The 17,249-nt window shown below is 41.7% G+C and overlaps 1 protein-coding gene across 1 annotated transcript; it reads right to left on the reverse strand.

Moving 5' to 3' along the window:
- Positions 1-1,775: 1,775 nt before the first annotated feature.
- On the reverse strand, positions 1,776-16,736 carry LOC149278026 (solute carrier family 12 member 6-like). The gene is made up of 25 exons (XM_089502455.1): positions 16,514-16,736; positions 13,326-13,370; positions 13,165-13,253; positions 12,941-13,063; positions 12,428-12,574; positions 12,288-12,342; positions 11,611-11,741; positions 10,753-10,994; positions 8,418-8,632; positions 8,134-8,292; positions 7,271-7,369; positions 5,790-5,847; positions 5,534-5,708; positions 5,211-5,329; positions 4,945-5,043; positions 4,719-4,838; positions 4,494-4,598; positions 4,248-4,416; positions 3,947-4,142; positions 3,667-3,836; positions 3,269-3,400; positions 3,083-3,190; positions 2,587-2,771; positions 2,364-2,497; positions 1,776-1,867 (listed from the first exon to the last, which is right to left on the reverse strand). The coding sequence occupies exons 1-25, from the start codon at positions 16,734-16,736 to the stop codon at positions 1,776-1,778; spliced, it is 3,390 nt and encodes a 1,129-aa protein (XP_089358581.1).
- Positions 16,737-17,249: the final 513 nt, after the last annotated feature.

The raw sequence follows: 17,249 nt of genomic DNA on the forward strand, positions 1-17,249 counted from the left end.
ATCCTGCAGACATTGCTACAGCCTCTACACCATGAGAACATGTTCCACCGAGCATGGAAACAATACAATCGGCCAAGCAACTCAGCTCTCACAGGCAGGACTTACCAAACAAATATAACACTTGGAATGACAGAGTGACCAATAAGTTAAAACCTGCTTACTTTACTTACAAAAAAAACAAAACAGATACACACAAAACTTTTCATGGCCCCCCTTAAAAAAAAAAAAATAAAAAAAAAATCTTCAAGAGGATTATTACTCAAGGACAGTAAGAAATCACCATTTTTTGTGTGTGGTTCAACTCTTAGACTTTGACAGCAACATTGGCAGCAACTAGAAATTAAGTTAAACACAAGGAACAACAAGTGAAGTGCCTTTTGTGTAAAATTTAAATATTTTGTTTACAAAACGACCTTTAAAGCAGGGATTGGCAACTCTGATTCTTGAAACCGGGACTAACCAGGCTCGTTTCAGATCCAGTACAAATTTCACCTCCTTCAAAGAGATGTATCAATGGCTTCTTTGTCCCGAGATCCACGGATTACAATATCTATAATGCATTCGCATGCAGTTTAAGCAACAAGCTAGTACAGTTCAGTTGAGTCATCTTCAACACAACCATTGCAATGTTAAGGAACCAAATGACTGTTTTTAGACAGGGTGGTATTTACAGTTTCAGAATCTAGTTTAAAGTTGTGGTTTGTTCCTACCATCGCAACTCTGATTTGTGTGGGAAAATAACTATATTCCAGCTTCAGTAATATTAAAGTTAAACCGTTCTGGGCCCATTCTGTGTAGTCAGACATGTCTACAGTGGTCTTTCTAGATCTTACAGTCACCTGGATGGTCCAGAAGATGCAGTATCCACTCTTCAAGACAGCTCAGCTCCAGAACATTTAAAATAGATTCCACACATTAAGTGACCTAGCTGTTCTCCCTTTCGTACATGAGAATAGATAAGATGCATTTTAATATGAATCAAGGTTTGTAATTTGGGAGTGTAGCAACCAGGCAAATAGTCTAAATCCATACATCCAGCGTATAGCATAGAGACAAACACTACACGCAACTGGGATTTTCTCACAATCGACACCATCTTCCTGAGTGTTACGTTGGGAGCCTATACGGTGCATGGATCTCTGACTCAAAATGGTTTGTCACTCATAATCAAGGATCAGTGCTGGTACAAAAGGAGTACTAAAGCAAAAGTTTCCCAAAGCCAATGCACCATCTCAACAAATGTGTATGAACCATAACTAGAGTAAGGAAACCATCTGCTAAAGTACTGCAACATTCACCAAATATTGCAAATGTTTAAAAAAAAAAACATGGGGCCAGCAGACAAAACATACGAGCATTGGCTGCATCGCTGTTGCATAGTGGTGTGTGCTGTTTCACAGTTCTGCAGGAGAGTCCACTGCTTTGGTAATCTCCATCAGTGCCAAGTGGGGAAGAGGGGAAGAGGCTGTTCGGCAACACTCGTCCCCTATGGCAGCAAATAATAGATTGCCTTTGGCATTAGAAAGGGTTAAAAAAGGGTTTCCCCAATCGCTGAAGCTAAAATAAAAGGTTACACAATCCAATCCCTTTTGCTGATGAGAGCTTGTTCCAGCTGCTTGCTCTGAAAAGGCGGGAAGGGGAATGAAGAGGTGCAGTTTCACCCCCCCCCTCCAACCTAGATTCCAGTCAACGCTCCTTACATATGGAGTAGTCAATTTCCCGAATGCAAGCTGGCATGATGTGCTGTGGAAATGGAGCTAAGCAGGAGTCCAGCGTTAAGAGTAAATGGTTATCACTTCCGTTCCACCTCCTCTCACTAGAAGTACACGCTCCAAGCCTTCAGTTAGAACCTCTAGAAACTCCATGTCTGGGAAGAAACTTGGGTTAAAGAAACAAATGGCAACACAAGGATTGAGATAGCTGGGCTATAAATAATTGTAAAAACAAATGCTCAATGTCATCAATACCAATAAAGTTTTCCCTACCGTCAATACAGTTTTCTATAGTTTAGTTTTTAAGATTATTTCAGTCAATCAGCCTTGAGAATTCATAGAATCAGTGTCTTATGGGGGCACATCTGCTTAATGACACACTATGTCCTCCATGGGTCCTGCACAAAAGGTGGACATACATAATATTGCTTGACGGTTAATATGTACAAGAGGCATACCTGGAGAATTTTTAAAGAAGATGTTAAAAGCTGATAAACCGGTTTAAAAAATAAAATTTTACTAAGGTTAAAATGATTGTTGAAAAGTTATTTTAAGGTGATTGCAGTTCAGAAGGGGCTCTTACCGTTACACTGTGGTGTTTAACTCTATGCCCCTTCAGCTTATCACTATGATTTCACGGTCAAAGGATACAGTTCTCATCACCTTGTGAATTGCGCGGGGGTCCTGGCATATTCAGCAGAACGAGTTTGGCGTCGTGAGACTTATTGACAATGACCTCATTCAGTTTCACTGCAGTGTGCATACGCCGTACATTAGACTGATCCCTGAAAAGCATCAGAAACGTTTCACATTTAAACAACAGAACTTTAATAAATTAACACGTCACTGCTAGTTTAAATAAATCTTCGCTCACGGTCGCATGCTCAGCAATTCCTGGAAACTGGGCATTGGTTTGTTTTGGATTACACGGGCAGACTGGTGCTTGTCTTTGGTCCACGTCATGTGCACTTTGTTTGGAGCAGCTTCCGTGTCATCATCCTCATCCGAGCCAACGCTGGTCAAACGCAGCATTGAGTTCCGGTCTTTCACAAGCTGAGCCTAAAAAAAGTATACAGAGAATCACTTTAATCAGGAACGTACCCTGCAAGCCACTCTCTGTAAAGAAACATCCAGCCAAGCTTCTCTACGCAGCATGGAGTTCACAAACTCAAGCCATGCGATTCTATTTCTGTGGAGATTCTCCTGGTGACACAGGCGTACACTCCGTTCTAACACACCGAGCTTACAAAACCATTCCTTGTTAGATTTGGTCCAGCAGAACACCACATACAATGCTGAATGATGTTCTATGAAAAAAGCAGCTTATTTCACCAGAATTCAAGTTAAAGACTGCTCTTTATTATCCATACCTCTCGTTCACGGTCGGTCTTAGAGAGCCGCATCTGCCTCAGCATTTGTGATCTCTGTTCCATCATAAGCGTGCGTTCGTATGTATACGCAGAGATATCGCTGTCATGCTGTATAGGAAACAGGACCATGTTAGCCTCTTTCCTTCCTAGCCATCAACCTCCGCTCCCCAAGTCCCACTATCTCACCATTTCCACCACTTCCACTTCAGCTGGCATACGTAAATGATAGAGGAAGGTGGCCAGGTCCTTTTTCATCTGGATGCTGTTATCCTCCATCTGAGCCACAGTGAAAATACGCATCCTACATTTCCGCCACACCTGATGGAGGGAGGGTCAGAACAGACAAGACCTGATGAAATCACTGAACAATTTGTTTTCCTATATAAACAGGTATACCCTGTATGTAAAACTATTTTGGACATGGTTCCAGGACATACTTGGAAAAGACAGACATCTCAATGCATTCTTCCTGGTAAAACACTTTCTAAATAAATAAATCAGCCAAAATAAAACTAAGGCAGCTTCACTGGTGAACAACTAAACAATGATGGCACACAAATACACAAAGCTGGTGCTTATCTCACCTTGTGCTGTTTAAGCAGGAATGGCAAAAGCATGAGCATGCCCCCGTCATGTACCACCCACCACACATCTATGTGGCCTTCTGCAAGGGGCTCCCGGGAGCCAGGGAACAGCGATATGTTCTTGGCCACCAACAGTGCCTGACGTGCTGCAGTTGTTACACGCACGGTGGCTAGAAGGTGCAAAACAGCACAAAATTGTATTTGGTTACGGGTTATATGGTTTGATGTACACAAGACTTTTCATATAGACCCCACACAGGTGACAACATTAAGTTCTTACTGATAAAAGTTTTCCAGGAACGAGAGTCCTCACTCTGCCTCCAGCCACTGGGCCACCCCATGATTACAGTGTTGTGTCTCATTCCTCCAAGGCCACAAGACTGGATGAGATGGGACAGACCCTCTCGTTGCTTCTGTGCCACAACCACCTGGCAGAAGCCTTTAACACGCTCCTGCTCCATCAGCTGTTTCAGTGCCTATCAGAAAGAGACAAGGACTGGCGTAAGGATAAACACATAATGGTTCTTTGTAAATAGAGTCTGACATTAGCAGTTTATGGTAACTCCCTGTACAGTACAGACCTGCTCTGCTGCTGCAGCCTCCCCGTAATTCTCCAGATAATCTCCTACCAAAACAGAGCCCACAATGGTTAGGCCTTTTCCAGCTTTCAGTTGAGAGGCAAAAGACAGAAGGCGAGGCTGGGAAACATGTAGATCAGAGTCCAGTTTTACCAGTACGAGGAGTTGTGGTCTGGTGAGAAAGTATGCGTTAAGTATTATATGAAATATCTACCGTCTGGTTTGCATTTACGTAAGCAGTAAGCTCACCTCCAGTTTTTGGTGTGTGGTGGTCCTTCCTCCAGTCGCAAGAGGGCAAACCGTGCGGCACTTAGCGACAAACCACGAATTCCATCCCCCCATTCTTTTTCAGCCCTACATACGAAAGAGAACTTTATTGCACATTGCAATTGGGGAAATATTCTAATTCCCTGCGGGAATGATGGTAACAAGCGTAAAGTTCTCTGCAAGAAAATAGCTAAAGGACAAACTTACCCGTGGTACTCAATGTATTTGTAAATCATGCCAGCGATGACCATGGAGATGATGGCATAGTACCAAGAGGATATGAACATAAGAGCTACGCATAGCACCATTCCCAAAAAAGACAGAGTCCTGTAAAAGAGACGCATTTGGTTCTGCAATATAGTATTTTCTGAGGATTTGTACGCTTGCTTCCGTTAAGTTTTGTCTTAAAAGGAAATTACTGAGCAGGACCTACCAGTGGTAATAATGGAAGCGAGGGCGCCAGTTTGGGGAGCGAAGGAGGGTCTGTAATCCACAGGCCAAGTTCACAAAGAGATAGCACATCAAGAAAAACCTGCAGCAGCAGAAGAGGAGGAGGAACTTAATGAGAAAGAACAGCGTTGGTTCACATGGCAGAAAGCCAGAAAGATAGGTCTGTGAGCACTGTACTATGCAAAAAAACAAACAAAAAAAACACGTGCCCCCGACACACAGAACAATCCTATCGTTAGAAGTACATACATTGACAAGATAGGGGCTACCAAGTCCAGAGAAGCAATGAGGATCCCAAGCTCAGCAATCACAGCCGTTAACAGAAGGGCCCACGTAGGCTCCCCGTTACTCTTCCCGTGACCAAACACCTTTGAGAATAAAAAAAAAGCTACATTAACTCAGCATATTTCCAGATACCCGATAGCACTTAGTGCCGTCTAATCTCGATTCCTGTTCACTAAACAGTGATTTTTTTTCAGAGAGTCGTAAATTCCATTTGCAAATTTTACTCAGCACTGGACAGCTACAGGTTTGACAAACCCCATTTCCTTTTCTCCGTTCCTTCATCTTACCCTCAGGAAAGGAATGATCCCATCCTTGGCAATAGCCTGCAACAAACGAGGCGCTCCTGTCAGACTTTGTAGTCCCGCGCCACAGGTGGAGAAGAAAGATCCAATCACGATAACCCAAGGCGATGGCCACGAAAGAGCTCCCACGACAAGCGTTCCCTTAACAGCATCACCAAACCTGCAGGAGACGAGAAGAGTTATGGCTGCCCTCTCCGGAAGGTCACCCACACACACTCAGGACCCACTAGTCCTCACATACTTGTCTCTGAGCACTACTCCATCGATACAGGCGCCAAACAGGATGACATTGCTGAGATCTGACGACAGCCGTCAAGGAAAGAAGCTGAACAGAGTCGGAATATATGCACAAGAGACAAAAACTCTGCATGTTTGCCCTTACCCAATACACGCAGAATAATGCAACAAACACGGTGATCTCTGTGAGATCTTCAAGGTCTCCATACACCTTGAATTATGTATGAAATGGGAGTTTAAACCATGAATCTCCTGCAAACACTCCCTTTAGTGAATAACAACCAACCCCCCCCCCCCCAAGAAGTGTTTTACTTAACAGTGCCATTCCTAACTAACTAGTTACGCAAATACACATTGGAAGATCTGTTATTTTAGTCTTCTGAAGGTTTAATAATAGAGAGTTTTTAGGCTATTGTGTCTCATGACAATTAAGTGTTCCAGCAAAATATCTGAAGGAGACAATTTTTTTTTACAGTATTAAAGTCCTTTTTCTATTAAAGATTTGGGTAAAAGAGATGACTCTTCTACTGCTGCTTTTATAAAAGCGCTAAAGTCTTTAACTTTCCGTGCGGCTTCTGCCTATTCATTGGTAGAGATCGGCCATGGGTCTAAGCTTCGTGCTTTTGTGACTCCATCTTTGCACATACATAGGCTGTGGGAATGTACACTTGTGACCTGGACCTGCACCTGGGCACAAAAGCTTGAGATAAAGCGGTGGTGCTTAGGCCATCCGCTGATTGTTTCATATATGAAAAGGAACAAGCTGGAGGGACTGATTATTATATTATATTATTATACACTTAGCATGGCGCTGTAACCACACTAGGCAAATAAACAGCCAGACTCAATCTGATAAGCGTAATAATTTTATGCTGTGTGAATTGTTGAGAACCCTCGGTACAGATAGACTGCTATGCTACACATACACACAGGAGCCAGAGAATCCTTTCCACGACCTTGGATATGTTTACTAAGGTATCGGCAGCGTGGTTCTGAGATTAAGTGATATCTCCTGGCAGCAGACACCATGTATTTTGGCTCCTGCACTGAAGTGACGGCTTCCCGATCCGTAGGAGACATTTTTTAACGTTTGCAAAAACATAGGCACATGTATTTTCACGGCGTGTCTGAAGACGACTGAAACAGGACTATTCCCCCCCCCCCCCCCCCCAAGTAGGATGGGGATCTTTAATCCCAGTGGTCATGCAGTAATGAGTTATATTTCTGATAGATTTCCAATTTAATATTTATATTGCGAGCCTGACATTCAGGTCATGAATTCCCTTTCGTGTTCATTCTTACTAATGATTCTGTCTTTAGATCATTATTCATTCACAGTTCCAAGGCACAGGCAGTTAAGACATTCGTGATACCGTTTAGTGGACAAGAGGTAATGGGGTAAGGTAAAACAAACTACATTGTACTGTCTTCTCTGGGAGCAATAAGACAATGTTGGTTTCTGTATTGTACGCATGGTAAGGATACAGACTAACGAGGTGGTTAGGATTGCAAGAATAGTTCCAATGGGGATTGATTTCTGTGCATCCTTGAGATCCCCAGAGCGGTTCGACCCAGCCATTATTCCTGCGGAAGAATAGAATTCAGAACTTGTTCTCAAATTGAGACACAATGCGACAGGAGACACACTGTACACCACATAGCAAAGAGGAGAGAAATCCTGCCTTGCCCTAAATAAGTTTTATTTTAGACAAATTATGGGTGGGTCTGCCGTTCGTACAAGTTACTGCCAGTTTCCCATGAGGAAGAGCAGTCTTCCCAAAGCACAAATTGTACTGTACACATAATAGGCATAAATTCACCGCATGCATGCGCAGTGTGAGCCTCAGGAAACCAGCACTTCCTGCAAGAATGATCATACAAAGCAGAAAAAGGAACGCACGCAGTACAACCGCTCGCCTCTTGGCTCACATTTTACATGAAATAAATAAAACGAAAAGGAACCGCCAACAACATGCTTTTCAGGCTGACGGCATGTTAGCCTCTCTACGAGGCTAGTGTTCCACTGGCATAGACGAGCGAGAAAGGTTGAGTCACTGGGGGAAAGAGGGCACAGTACACTCGGCGGTGCTAGATTCCAGAAAGAAGGTGACAGCCACAGTAAGCCAAAAGAGTAGCTTTTCTGAATTAAATATCAACCAATTTGGGGATTTAATACAGATAAAGCAAGGAAATTAATGTAAAGATCTTCATAAAATATCCCCACTATAAAAAATAAGTGATAAAATTGCACAGTAAATATTGTGTGTGAACTACAGGTTACGAACAACACAACAAACATAATCCTTGGTTTCATCCATTGGGGGTCATGGCAGTCCACAACCATTTACCTGTCACTGACGGGAAGAATATTCCAACAAGTAGCGTGAATGAGGTTGTGATGTCAGCAAGAACATAGTCATGGGAGAGGGATCCTAGCTCTTCTTCTGATTTCAAAGATGCCTTTTCTATAAATTCTCCTTTCTGGATGTAATTGCTCCACACGTTCTCTAAATTGGAAGTAGGAAATAAAACAGATGGTTGACGCAGCGTGCAGGGAAAGGGCTGCGATGATTGAACATACATTGTATGTCCATATGCTCTGTAAGGAAAATTGATAAGGTTCGGTATGTACCAGAGATGATGCCACTGGTCAGTCCAGGTATCCCCTGGATCTCGGTGACGTTGTTGTGCATGAAGTACTCATCGCAGCTTGCATTCAGCTGCCCGGGCGGGTGACAGAAGAGGTCCCACAAATCGGTGGTGTACGTCATGTTGTCCTTCTCTACCGTTTTAGCGCAAGCACTTATACGAAGACTTGACAAAGTGCGATTACCAAGCATACAAACTCTATAAAAGAGGAGAAAGAAAGAGAAGCATTAGACTACCTAGAATTACAGTTCTGGACAACAGTTTGGGTTTTTTTTCTGTTTCTACATCTTTTGTTATAATACCGTTTCATATATGGAGAAGAAATATACGGACACTAATTAAGTGGATCTCAAGTGTTTTATAGAAGAGGTTGTGGCTATACAATGGCTTAATTACACATTTTTTTGCCTCCCCACCCTGCAATATGTATCTATTGAGATCTAGTGGGCCCACTAGGGTTTGCCCTTGATAATCCACATAGAAATCGGGGTGTCTGGATGTATATGTGTCATGTGTATTAGGCTGTGTTGGGAACCTGAATCAGTTTGTGTCCATACAGGGAAAAATCTTAATGTTAAACTGCGCTGGAAATCTCTCTCCAGCGTGATCATCAGGGTGAGGCACCATGTCTAATCCGGAGAGAGAGAGACTACAATGTTCTCTCTCTGGTTTGCTGGGAAAAGTGAATCTGTAAAGAATCTTTGTAAAGAAAGCACATTAACAAGGAAATAAATGGAGACTATGGGCCAGCTGAAAGCAACAGCAATACCTTTGAAACGTTAGAATCTTTAAACTCTTAGTAAACTACGTGAAAGTAACCTAATATCCCAACAAAACTAGGCATTTTCAGAAATGCTACGGAAACCAAGACTAGATGACATGCTTTTAACCCAAGAATCTGTGAGGAATGTGGCCTTTTGCACGGTTTCACATATTAGCAGAAATCAAACAAATAAAACGGGCATTTCCAATTATGATACACCATTAAATTAGCGTAGACAAGTATATTTTCTCTACTCCTACCAACACCACCAAAACGTATAGCTTGGAAATACTTGCAACCAATGGATCAATTTAACCCCTTAAGGACCAGGCTGTTTTTCACTTTTTGTACCCTTTGAGACCAAAGCTGTTTTAACACTTTTGCGGTGCTCGTGTTTAGATGTAATTTTCTCCTCACTCATTTAGTGAACCCACACAAATTATATGTTGTTTTCCAGGACAAGAAGGGGCTTTCTTCAGAAGCCATTTTTTTGATCATTGAAAATTGAAAAAAAACGCACACATTTTCTGACTTTTACCTGAAAAATCTATTACTCATCCAAAAAAGCTAATGAAAAAAACAGCTAAATAGATTCCACTATTTGCCCTTAGTTTAGAAGTACCCAATGTTTTTATGTTTTGTTCTGCAAGTTATTGGACAATAAGTACAAGTAGCATTTTGATTTTTCAAAACCATTTTTTCCCCAAACCTGGTAACCCTTCCCCCATGTGCTATTTCGGGTATCTTTGCAATTTATCCCGTCAAACCATATATTTTTGAAAACTAGACACCTGAAGGTATTTCAAATGCTGGCATTTTAACCCTTTCCATGCACTATTTCTACTACCACCCTTTGTGGTATTTTTTCCCCCCCACACAAAATGTACTTCAGGTATAAATTTATAGCTCCAGGTATACGTCACTATCAAACAATGTGTGTTCAGCAGCATCTCCCGAGTACAGTGATACCCCCCCATGCATGGATTTGTGTGGTGTTTTACTAATCACATTGTGATTAGAAAGCTGGGCTCCATTGACTTGCAGTACCTGTATGCAACCTGCAAGTGGAGCCAGAGTTCTCAAGAGGGTCTGGAGACCCTCTAGCGAACTTTTCTCGGTGTTGCTGAATGCCTCGACATCGAGACATTACAGCAACACCGTTTAAGCTAAGAAGGTGATCGTAGATCACTTTCTAAGCTTGATTAATAAAATGACGTGACAGGCACGTCATTGGTTGTTATCTGACCATTTGGGGGTCATGCCTGACCCGTCAATTGACGTTAGGGGTTAAAAATGAACAGTGAATTTATGTATGTATGGCTTTAGTCACAAAGGACAGGAATGAAGGCAACAGTATTAAGTACAAATTTTCCCAGGACTGCCAAATACTGTGGCATCAACGTTCCTAATATTTGAGGCTACAGTGACAGACGTACTAAAATGTCTCCGATACTGTAATTCAAAGTAGGGACTGTCGTCATTAAGCCAATCTGTGCTATCATGACGAGGGTGAGAGAGAGAGAAAAAGAAGTATATACACTGTGAATCAACTCACGGGAATTCAGGTGGCGCAAATGCAGATTTCAGGGCCCCAGTATAGATGGCAAGAATAGACAGTATGACGCAGGTCAGGAATAGAGAGGCCAACTTGTTCACATAACGCACTCCCACAAACACGATGACAGACATGATAAGGAGGAATCCAGAGCCATAAACTCGCATATTGTTCAGCATTGCTGCCGACTCTTCCGCTGCTCCCTGTCCTTCAAATATCACAGCCTCTGGGGTGATATAAACCTAGACAGAAGGACACAAGATGTTCAGCAACAGATGACTAAAGTGGAACAGGTCCAGAACAATTATCATTAACCAAGTCACTTGAGCTGTACACACAAAATTAGTTTAAATAAACTTAAAAAAACAAATGTGTTTGTTTCAATATTATACTTTTTTAGATTCCCTTCTCACTTGCAACATCTTGTGCCTGTTCTCTGTTTTATTTGCATAATTACATAACCCGAGGTCTCTGTTTATAGTAAAACAGCATTGGATTGCTCTCTCAGAAGTGATCCATTGTTTACAGTAAAGCAACAGGACAAGTGAGTTTAAATGGCTTATCTTTACATGATGAAAAAGAAAGTGGTTAAAGCACAAAGCAATTTGGAACAAGTACAGTCATCAACCCCCTTACAAAATGTCATTTTAAAATATAAAAAAGGGTAATAAAAGAAGGATATTGTTCACATGTAACTAGCTTAACTTTTTCCAAAAGCAGGTTTAGCTCAATAATTACAAGATTCTCATTGTTAATATCAAATCTTGTTGCTTTAAATACACTCCTGTCACATCCCAAACATCCCACTTTTGTCTATCCCTGTAAAAATGGCTATAAAGGGAAGGCTCAAATCCTTACCAGAAATATCTCAATGGCTCCGAGGATATACATTGCAGTGGCAAACGTTGTTCCCAAGTAGAAGCAGAGACCAACAGCCCCTCCAAATTCTGGGCCAAGTGCCCGCGATATCATAAAGTATGAGCCACCCGCTAAAGAGAGAGAAAATAGAAAATGTAATATCACATTCTTATATGTAGCATGTGCACAATCATTATATGGCAAACATCCCACAACCACAAAGGGTCAATCAAGGCAGTGGATATTTAAAAACATAAATTAAAAAATCTGCATTATATGCACATCCAGAGACAATCAGCAGTGAGCAGATTTTGCACAACTAGTCTTCGGTGACTACTTGTTTTCAGCTCACTAATGTGAAAAGGATCTTGATAAAAATGAACTATTTTGAAAAAACATGGCTTGTTTGAAAGAACTGCTGCTGGCTCCAGTATGGAATATGAGACAATGACAACCATTCGATGCCCACAACAGGAGGTTGTCTTAAAATGTTCTCTGCTCTCCCTGTTATCTGCTTATGTATGCAGACTCAATCCAAGCCTATTATCTAGCTGGTATGTGGCAGAAACACACAATTCCATATAAGCCTTTTAGCACACATTTGTTATCCATGTTTCCTCTAGGGAAAATATAAAAAGCTAAATACCCAATGGTAGAGGAGCTAAGTAGGTTCTCACCTGGTACTACTCCATTCGTTGCTATTGCACTCATAGAAATGGCGGTAAGCATTGTCTGCAGTGAGCAAAAAATTGACATAATTAATATTTTCATCGAGCCCACCCAGATCATGTATGCAACCAGTCTTTGAAATACTCACACAGCAGCAGCAGGAAAACACAATGAAAAATGAATGAACAACTCCAGCTGTCCCAACCACCCAGGGAAGACGGAGGAAAAGGATCACACCAAAAATATTCTGCAGGCATGGGAGATACACTCCCATAATTGTTCCCATCCGAGTAGACTGCAATAAAATAAATAAAGTAGTAAAATACTCAGGACAAGATAAAAGAGAATGAATGAAGAACATAACGGCTGGTTGGGGGGGAAGTGCACCTGAATGAAAATTCATAACACACACTGTTGAGAGAGATATAAAAGGGGATATAAGCATAGAGACAAAATCAGCAAATATGTCTGCCAGCTGGCATGCATGCGTGGCCACACTCATGCAGATGAAAGTCTTTCATGGGACAAGCGGCATTGTGGGAGCTCACAGCCTAGCCATTAATTTTGTCCAGTAACAATATCTTTTCATCTATCCTTGCCAACAATTTTGCTGTAAAAAATAAACAAAAAAATCTACGCTTGATTCTACGGTCCTCCTTACTTTCGAAGGTTTTTTCTTGCCTTCACTCTCTTCCTCATGCTCTTTAGCACCCTGCGGGAGGTTGGTGTAATTCGCCAGACGGTTCAGCAGGGAGGAAACCTTAGGCCGAGTGTCCATTTCTTCCTGTACAGAAACAATTGAAATGAAAAATGAGAATGTTAGAAGTGGTGGAGGTGTAAGTTCAAGGAAGAGGTTGCAATGACTTTCTGTCATCTGTCGCTTACCTCAAAAAGAGCCAGATTCCTGTCGTAGGATTCCTCCCCCTCCTCACTGTGGTTCTGATACAGAGATGAATTCTTCCTCCGGTCAATTTCTATATTAAACAAATGAATGTTATTTTTTGTGCCTTATGCCTTACAACGCACCCCGCTGCCCTGGAACATACCTAGCAGTTTGCTGTTCTCCTCTGTGACCGATGTCTGGCTCCTATCTGCAGACAAAGAAGATGACAAAAAACAAACATCACCACCACCATCATCATCATCATCTGAGTGCATATTTCCCCAAAATATTTTACCTGTATGTACAAATACAAAATTATAACTCCTGACTCTGCAGGAGAGTGGTTATAGCAGTTTACATTCAGGTCTTGTCATAATAGTGTTAATTAACACCTAGACAACCAGAGGGATTAACATAGCAAGGAAAATACCAATGTTGCACGGTAAGCATGATCACACATTTCTACAGTACCGATCACCAAACATTTGTACGTTGTTTCTGCCCATGGCACAGCACTGCAGAACATGGCACAGCACTGCAGAACATGGACCAGACAAAGCGAAGCAAATTAATGTACGCCATCCCAATGAGTTTCTATGCACCATGAGAAAAATGATTCCATCATACATCATATGTTATAGTAAAATACGACACCCTATTCGTACTGCATGTTCTGGGACTACATATCATTACTCATACTTCCGTTATTTAATGGAGCGAAGCCAGGTCAATGACCCTAATGGACAGCAGACTGTATGTCCGCAGAGGTCTCCCAGTCTAGCGGAAGGCCACAAGATCAGCAATAATAATTAACAGATTTCACATTAGACATGAATCCTCCTACCACCAAATTAAAAAGTAAAAACATGTTTACAACAGAACCTGCTAATGATCGGACAATCTCACGCGCTTAGAGCGGAGTTAAGGATAAACAGTTAACTCACCATTATCCCAGGTGTCTTCTCTTTCAGCCCATCCTGTGGGACTGGAGCTCTCCCCTTGCTCGGCATACTCGGGATCTGGCACTTTCGTGACAGTGAAGTGCGGCATGGCTACCCTTCCCCTGTCTGCTTTGTACTTTCAAAGTCTACGCAGTTACTTCCTATTTCGACCTACACACCCTCACCTGTCCACCTCAATGTTTACTCCCCCACAAAAAGGTGTTCTCTTCGCCTGTTTCACCGCCCTTCTCAGTCTGCCATTCTTTAGCTCACTCCTCTTAAAAACTCATGCACTTTTTTTTTTCAGTCCCTCCTCTCTTAAGTTTTCAGCTAAAGTAAGCCATCTGCACCTGGTCTTTTTACTCAGCTTTCTTCTCCCCACCCTGTTCCAGAACTTTTCTATCTCAATTGCTCGCTGTCCTATTTTGGGCACATTTGTGCTTTGTTTTCTCCTCCCGTGCAATATCTCCCTTCCTCTCCGGGGACACACACACTATCACTGCTTCCCCGTCAGTCACGTGTTCCTTCGGCATCACGGTGGGAGGTGCACAGTCTTAAAGGTGCAGCTACCCTTAGCACCTTCCAGTCAAACCAATAAACTATGTAATCTCCCTTTACAGGTGTTGAAATCATGCCTTGTGTTTGCTCATTCATACAGGTTGTAATTCCTTTCTACAGGTGCCAAATGTTGTACCAGGGTGCTAATCGGACTGTATAGCCCAAAAAAAGTTAAGCGTCTGTTATTAAGCCATTCCCATAAATTGTTTTTAAACTTAAGGTGTGACTATAATAAACACACCTGTCATAGCAACATAAGGTAGGAGTAACCAGAGTGAGTGATCCCACGTAACCTGGGGCCACAATAATACATGTTCTACGAGAGTGGGCAAGCCCAACAATGCTGTGTCTCCTTTACTTGACCTCAACTTGCTACACGTTATAGGGGATTGATTCATATTGTGCTAGGCTTTGCTCTAATGTTAAAATGACAATCTAAGGTTATCTGTCTGTTCTGAACAGAGATTATAATAAAGTCCTCAAACACTGCTGAGTTTATATCTGACATTGACTTCCTGACCGGATATTATCGGGACAGGCTCAGACTACACTTGCTTTTTTTTTTAATGGGCTGTGACCACCTCCTTGGAAATCAGGTTTCATCATCTATTTACTGATGAACATCTGCAGCATCTCTATCTAATCTAAAGTGTCCTCAGCAGTCCGTCCATTATGTGTAAAACTTGCCCAGGAGCCAGCATTTAAGAAATCGGGAAGTTACGTATCCATTCAAGTTAATGCACAATAGATTTAGAAGTTAGGTGCCGTCAGATAGGAGACACATCTAACTGGCTCCTGGGGTTTGTCTAGACCTCATGAAGACTGCCTGAGAATGTAATCATTTACAGCTAGAGTATGTGGCGTAACATCTTAAAAAGGGATCAGGACAGGTTCAGTGCTGAACCTCTCTCCAATTTAGTAGGACATCCAGATCAGACACTGGGCTTTCTGATGTCTTGAATCTTCACACTGCGTTATCAGGACAGGTTCAGACAGTACTTGGTTTCTCTATTATGTGCCATGAGTTCCACACTCGAGATTACAAGTAATGGCTCAAACAGTGTTGGGTTTCTCTTCCATCCTCAGTAATATAAGCAGCGAACATATCTGTCTTATGATTCTAAAAAAACACAGAACGCCCTGGAGACATGCATGTTGAGTTGTGTCATCAGAAGAGGAGGGATGAAACATTGGCCTGGGTGGGGGAGCTGTGTATAAGATAAGAGGCAAGTAACTAAGGCTTGTGACAATACAGGAACATGCAGAAGACCTGCATTTAACCCTTTGCTACCTAAAATATTTCAATGTAACACTCTCGTACATAGAGGTCTTGAAATAGAGGGACTTTAGCACTTGCCATTAACAGATATCTACAGAGCTATGACACCCTTTTACCTACTGGAGTTACGTCAATAATAAAGAACAGACGTATTTGCCCCTACACCTTTACTTTGTGGGTTTATAAACTCCCCAGCAGAGACATAGCCTCTCACAATCTATATACCTGAACAGTTGTTTTTATCCTGATTCCAATGATTTGTGCTCTACATGTAAAAGTTACTAACCTCATTCATTCATTCCCACAATAGCACATAACCCTTCTGTCTTCTACCAGTTTGCCAACATCTCCTTGTTATCCTACAAAGCATTGCATCCAAAAAGTTCCAACACATCACCTGATGATTTTTATATAATCATATATATTTTTATATATATATTTTATATAATATAAAAATTATTTATATAGCGCCATCATATTCCGCAGAGCTGTACACAAATGACAACATACTCTGCACGACTTAATATTTCCCTTAGTACTTTGCCCGCCATAGAACCCCAATTAAATGATTACCTTCTCCAGAGTCCATGGAGTTGGAGGTCCTTTCACTAGTTGGATCCACAGCCGTAGTCGCCAGCGAGCTTTCGCTGTACGCTTCACTGCGACTTGCATCGCGGACACTCTCACGGGAGCTGAATCTGACGCGGGAAGAGGAGCTGAGATCTGGGCTGGTATCTGAGATGCCCCCCAAATCATCCATCTTGGTTGGGGTCACCGTGAACCGCACCGATGCCATTTTGGGAGGCATTGGTGCCAATTCCTCGCTCTGAGCGGACGTCGTCCCACCTTCCAAGCAAAATCCCAACAGAGATTGAATTTTTTGGTATCACAGTTTGTTGATATGTGATACCTAGAATAACATGTAAATCTTGTAATATCAGAGAATGATACAGCGATACAAAAAAAATCTTAACTTTCAGACTGTCCAAAAAGAATTGATATTAACGTCATTCACCCACAAAGCCATTTCAGACTATGTTACCAACAAAACAAAAAAAAAATTGTATCAAACATAAAAAACAAACTTTTCATTTACTGCAATAAACCATGGAGATTACATCGGATTTATGTATATATATACACAGACTGTGTATATATAAATATAGCTAGCAATAAAATAAAAACAACAATCAGCCTAAATATTTTAGAAAAGAGAATTTCTATATTCTTGCACGGTCACCATCAAGCGTGGCTGTACATAAAATGAAATATATATATATATGTTGAAACAAGTCAACGGATAATTATT

The sequence above is a fragment of the Sceloporus occidentalis genome, unplaced genomic scaffold, assembly GCF_023333645.1.
Source record: "Sceloporus occidentalis isolate IW3139 unplaced genomic scaffold, rSceOcc1.0.p SCAF_204, whole genome shotgun sequence".
In the NCBI taxonomy this organism is placed as follows: Eukaryota; Metazoa; Chordata; class Lepidosauria; order Squamata; family Phrynosomatidae; genus Sceloporus; species Sceloporus occidentalis.

Coding starts and splice junctions, on each gene's coding strand:
- LOC149278026 (XM_089502455.1), bottom strand. CDS start 16,736: ATGGCATCGGTGCGGTTCACGGTGACCCCAACCAAGATGGATGATTTG. Junction 4,599..4,718: donor AAATACATTGAGTACCACGG/GTAAGTTTGTCC, acceptor TTTCGTATGTAG/GGCTGAAAAAGAATGGGGGG. Junction 1,868..2,363: donor TTCACAAGGTGATGAGAACT/GTATCCTTTGAC, acceptor GTTTCTTCCCAG/ACATGGAGTTTCTAGAGGTT.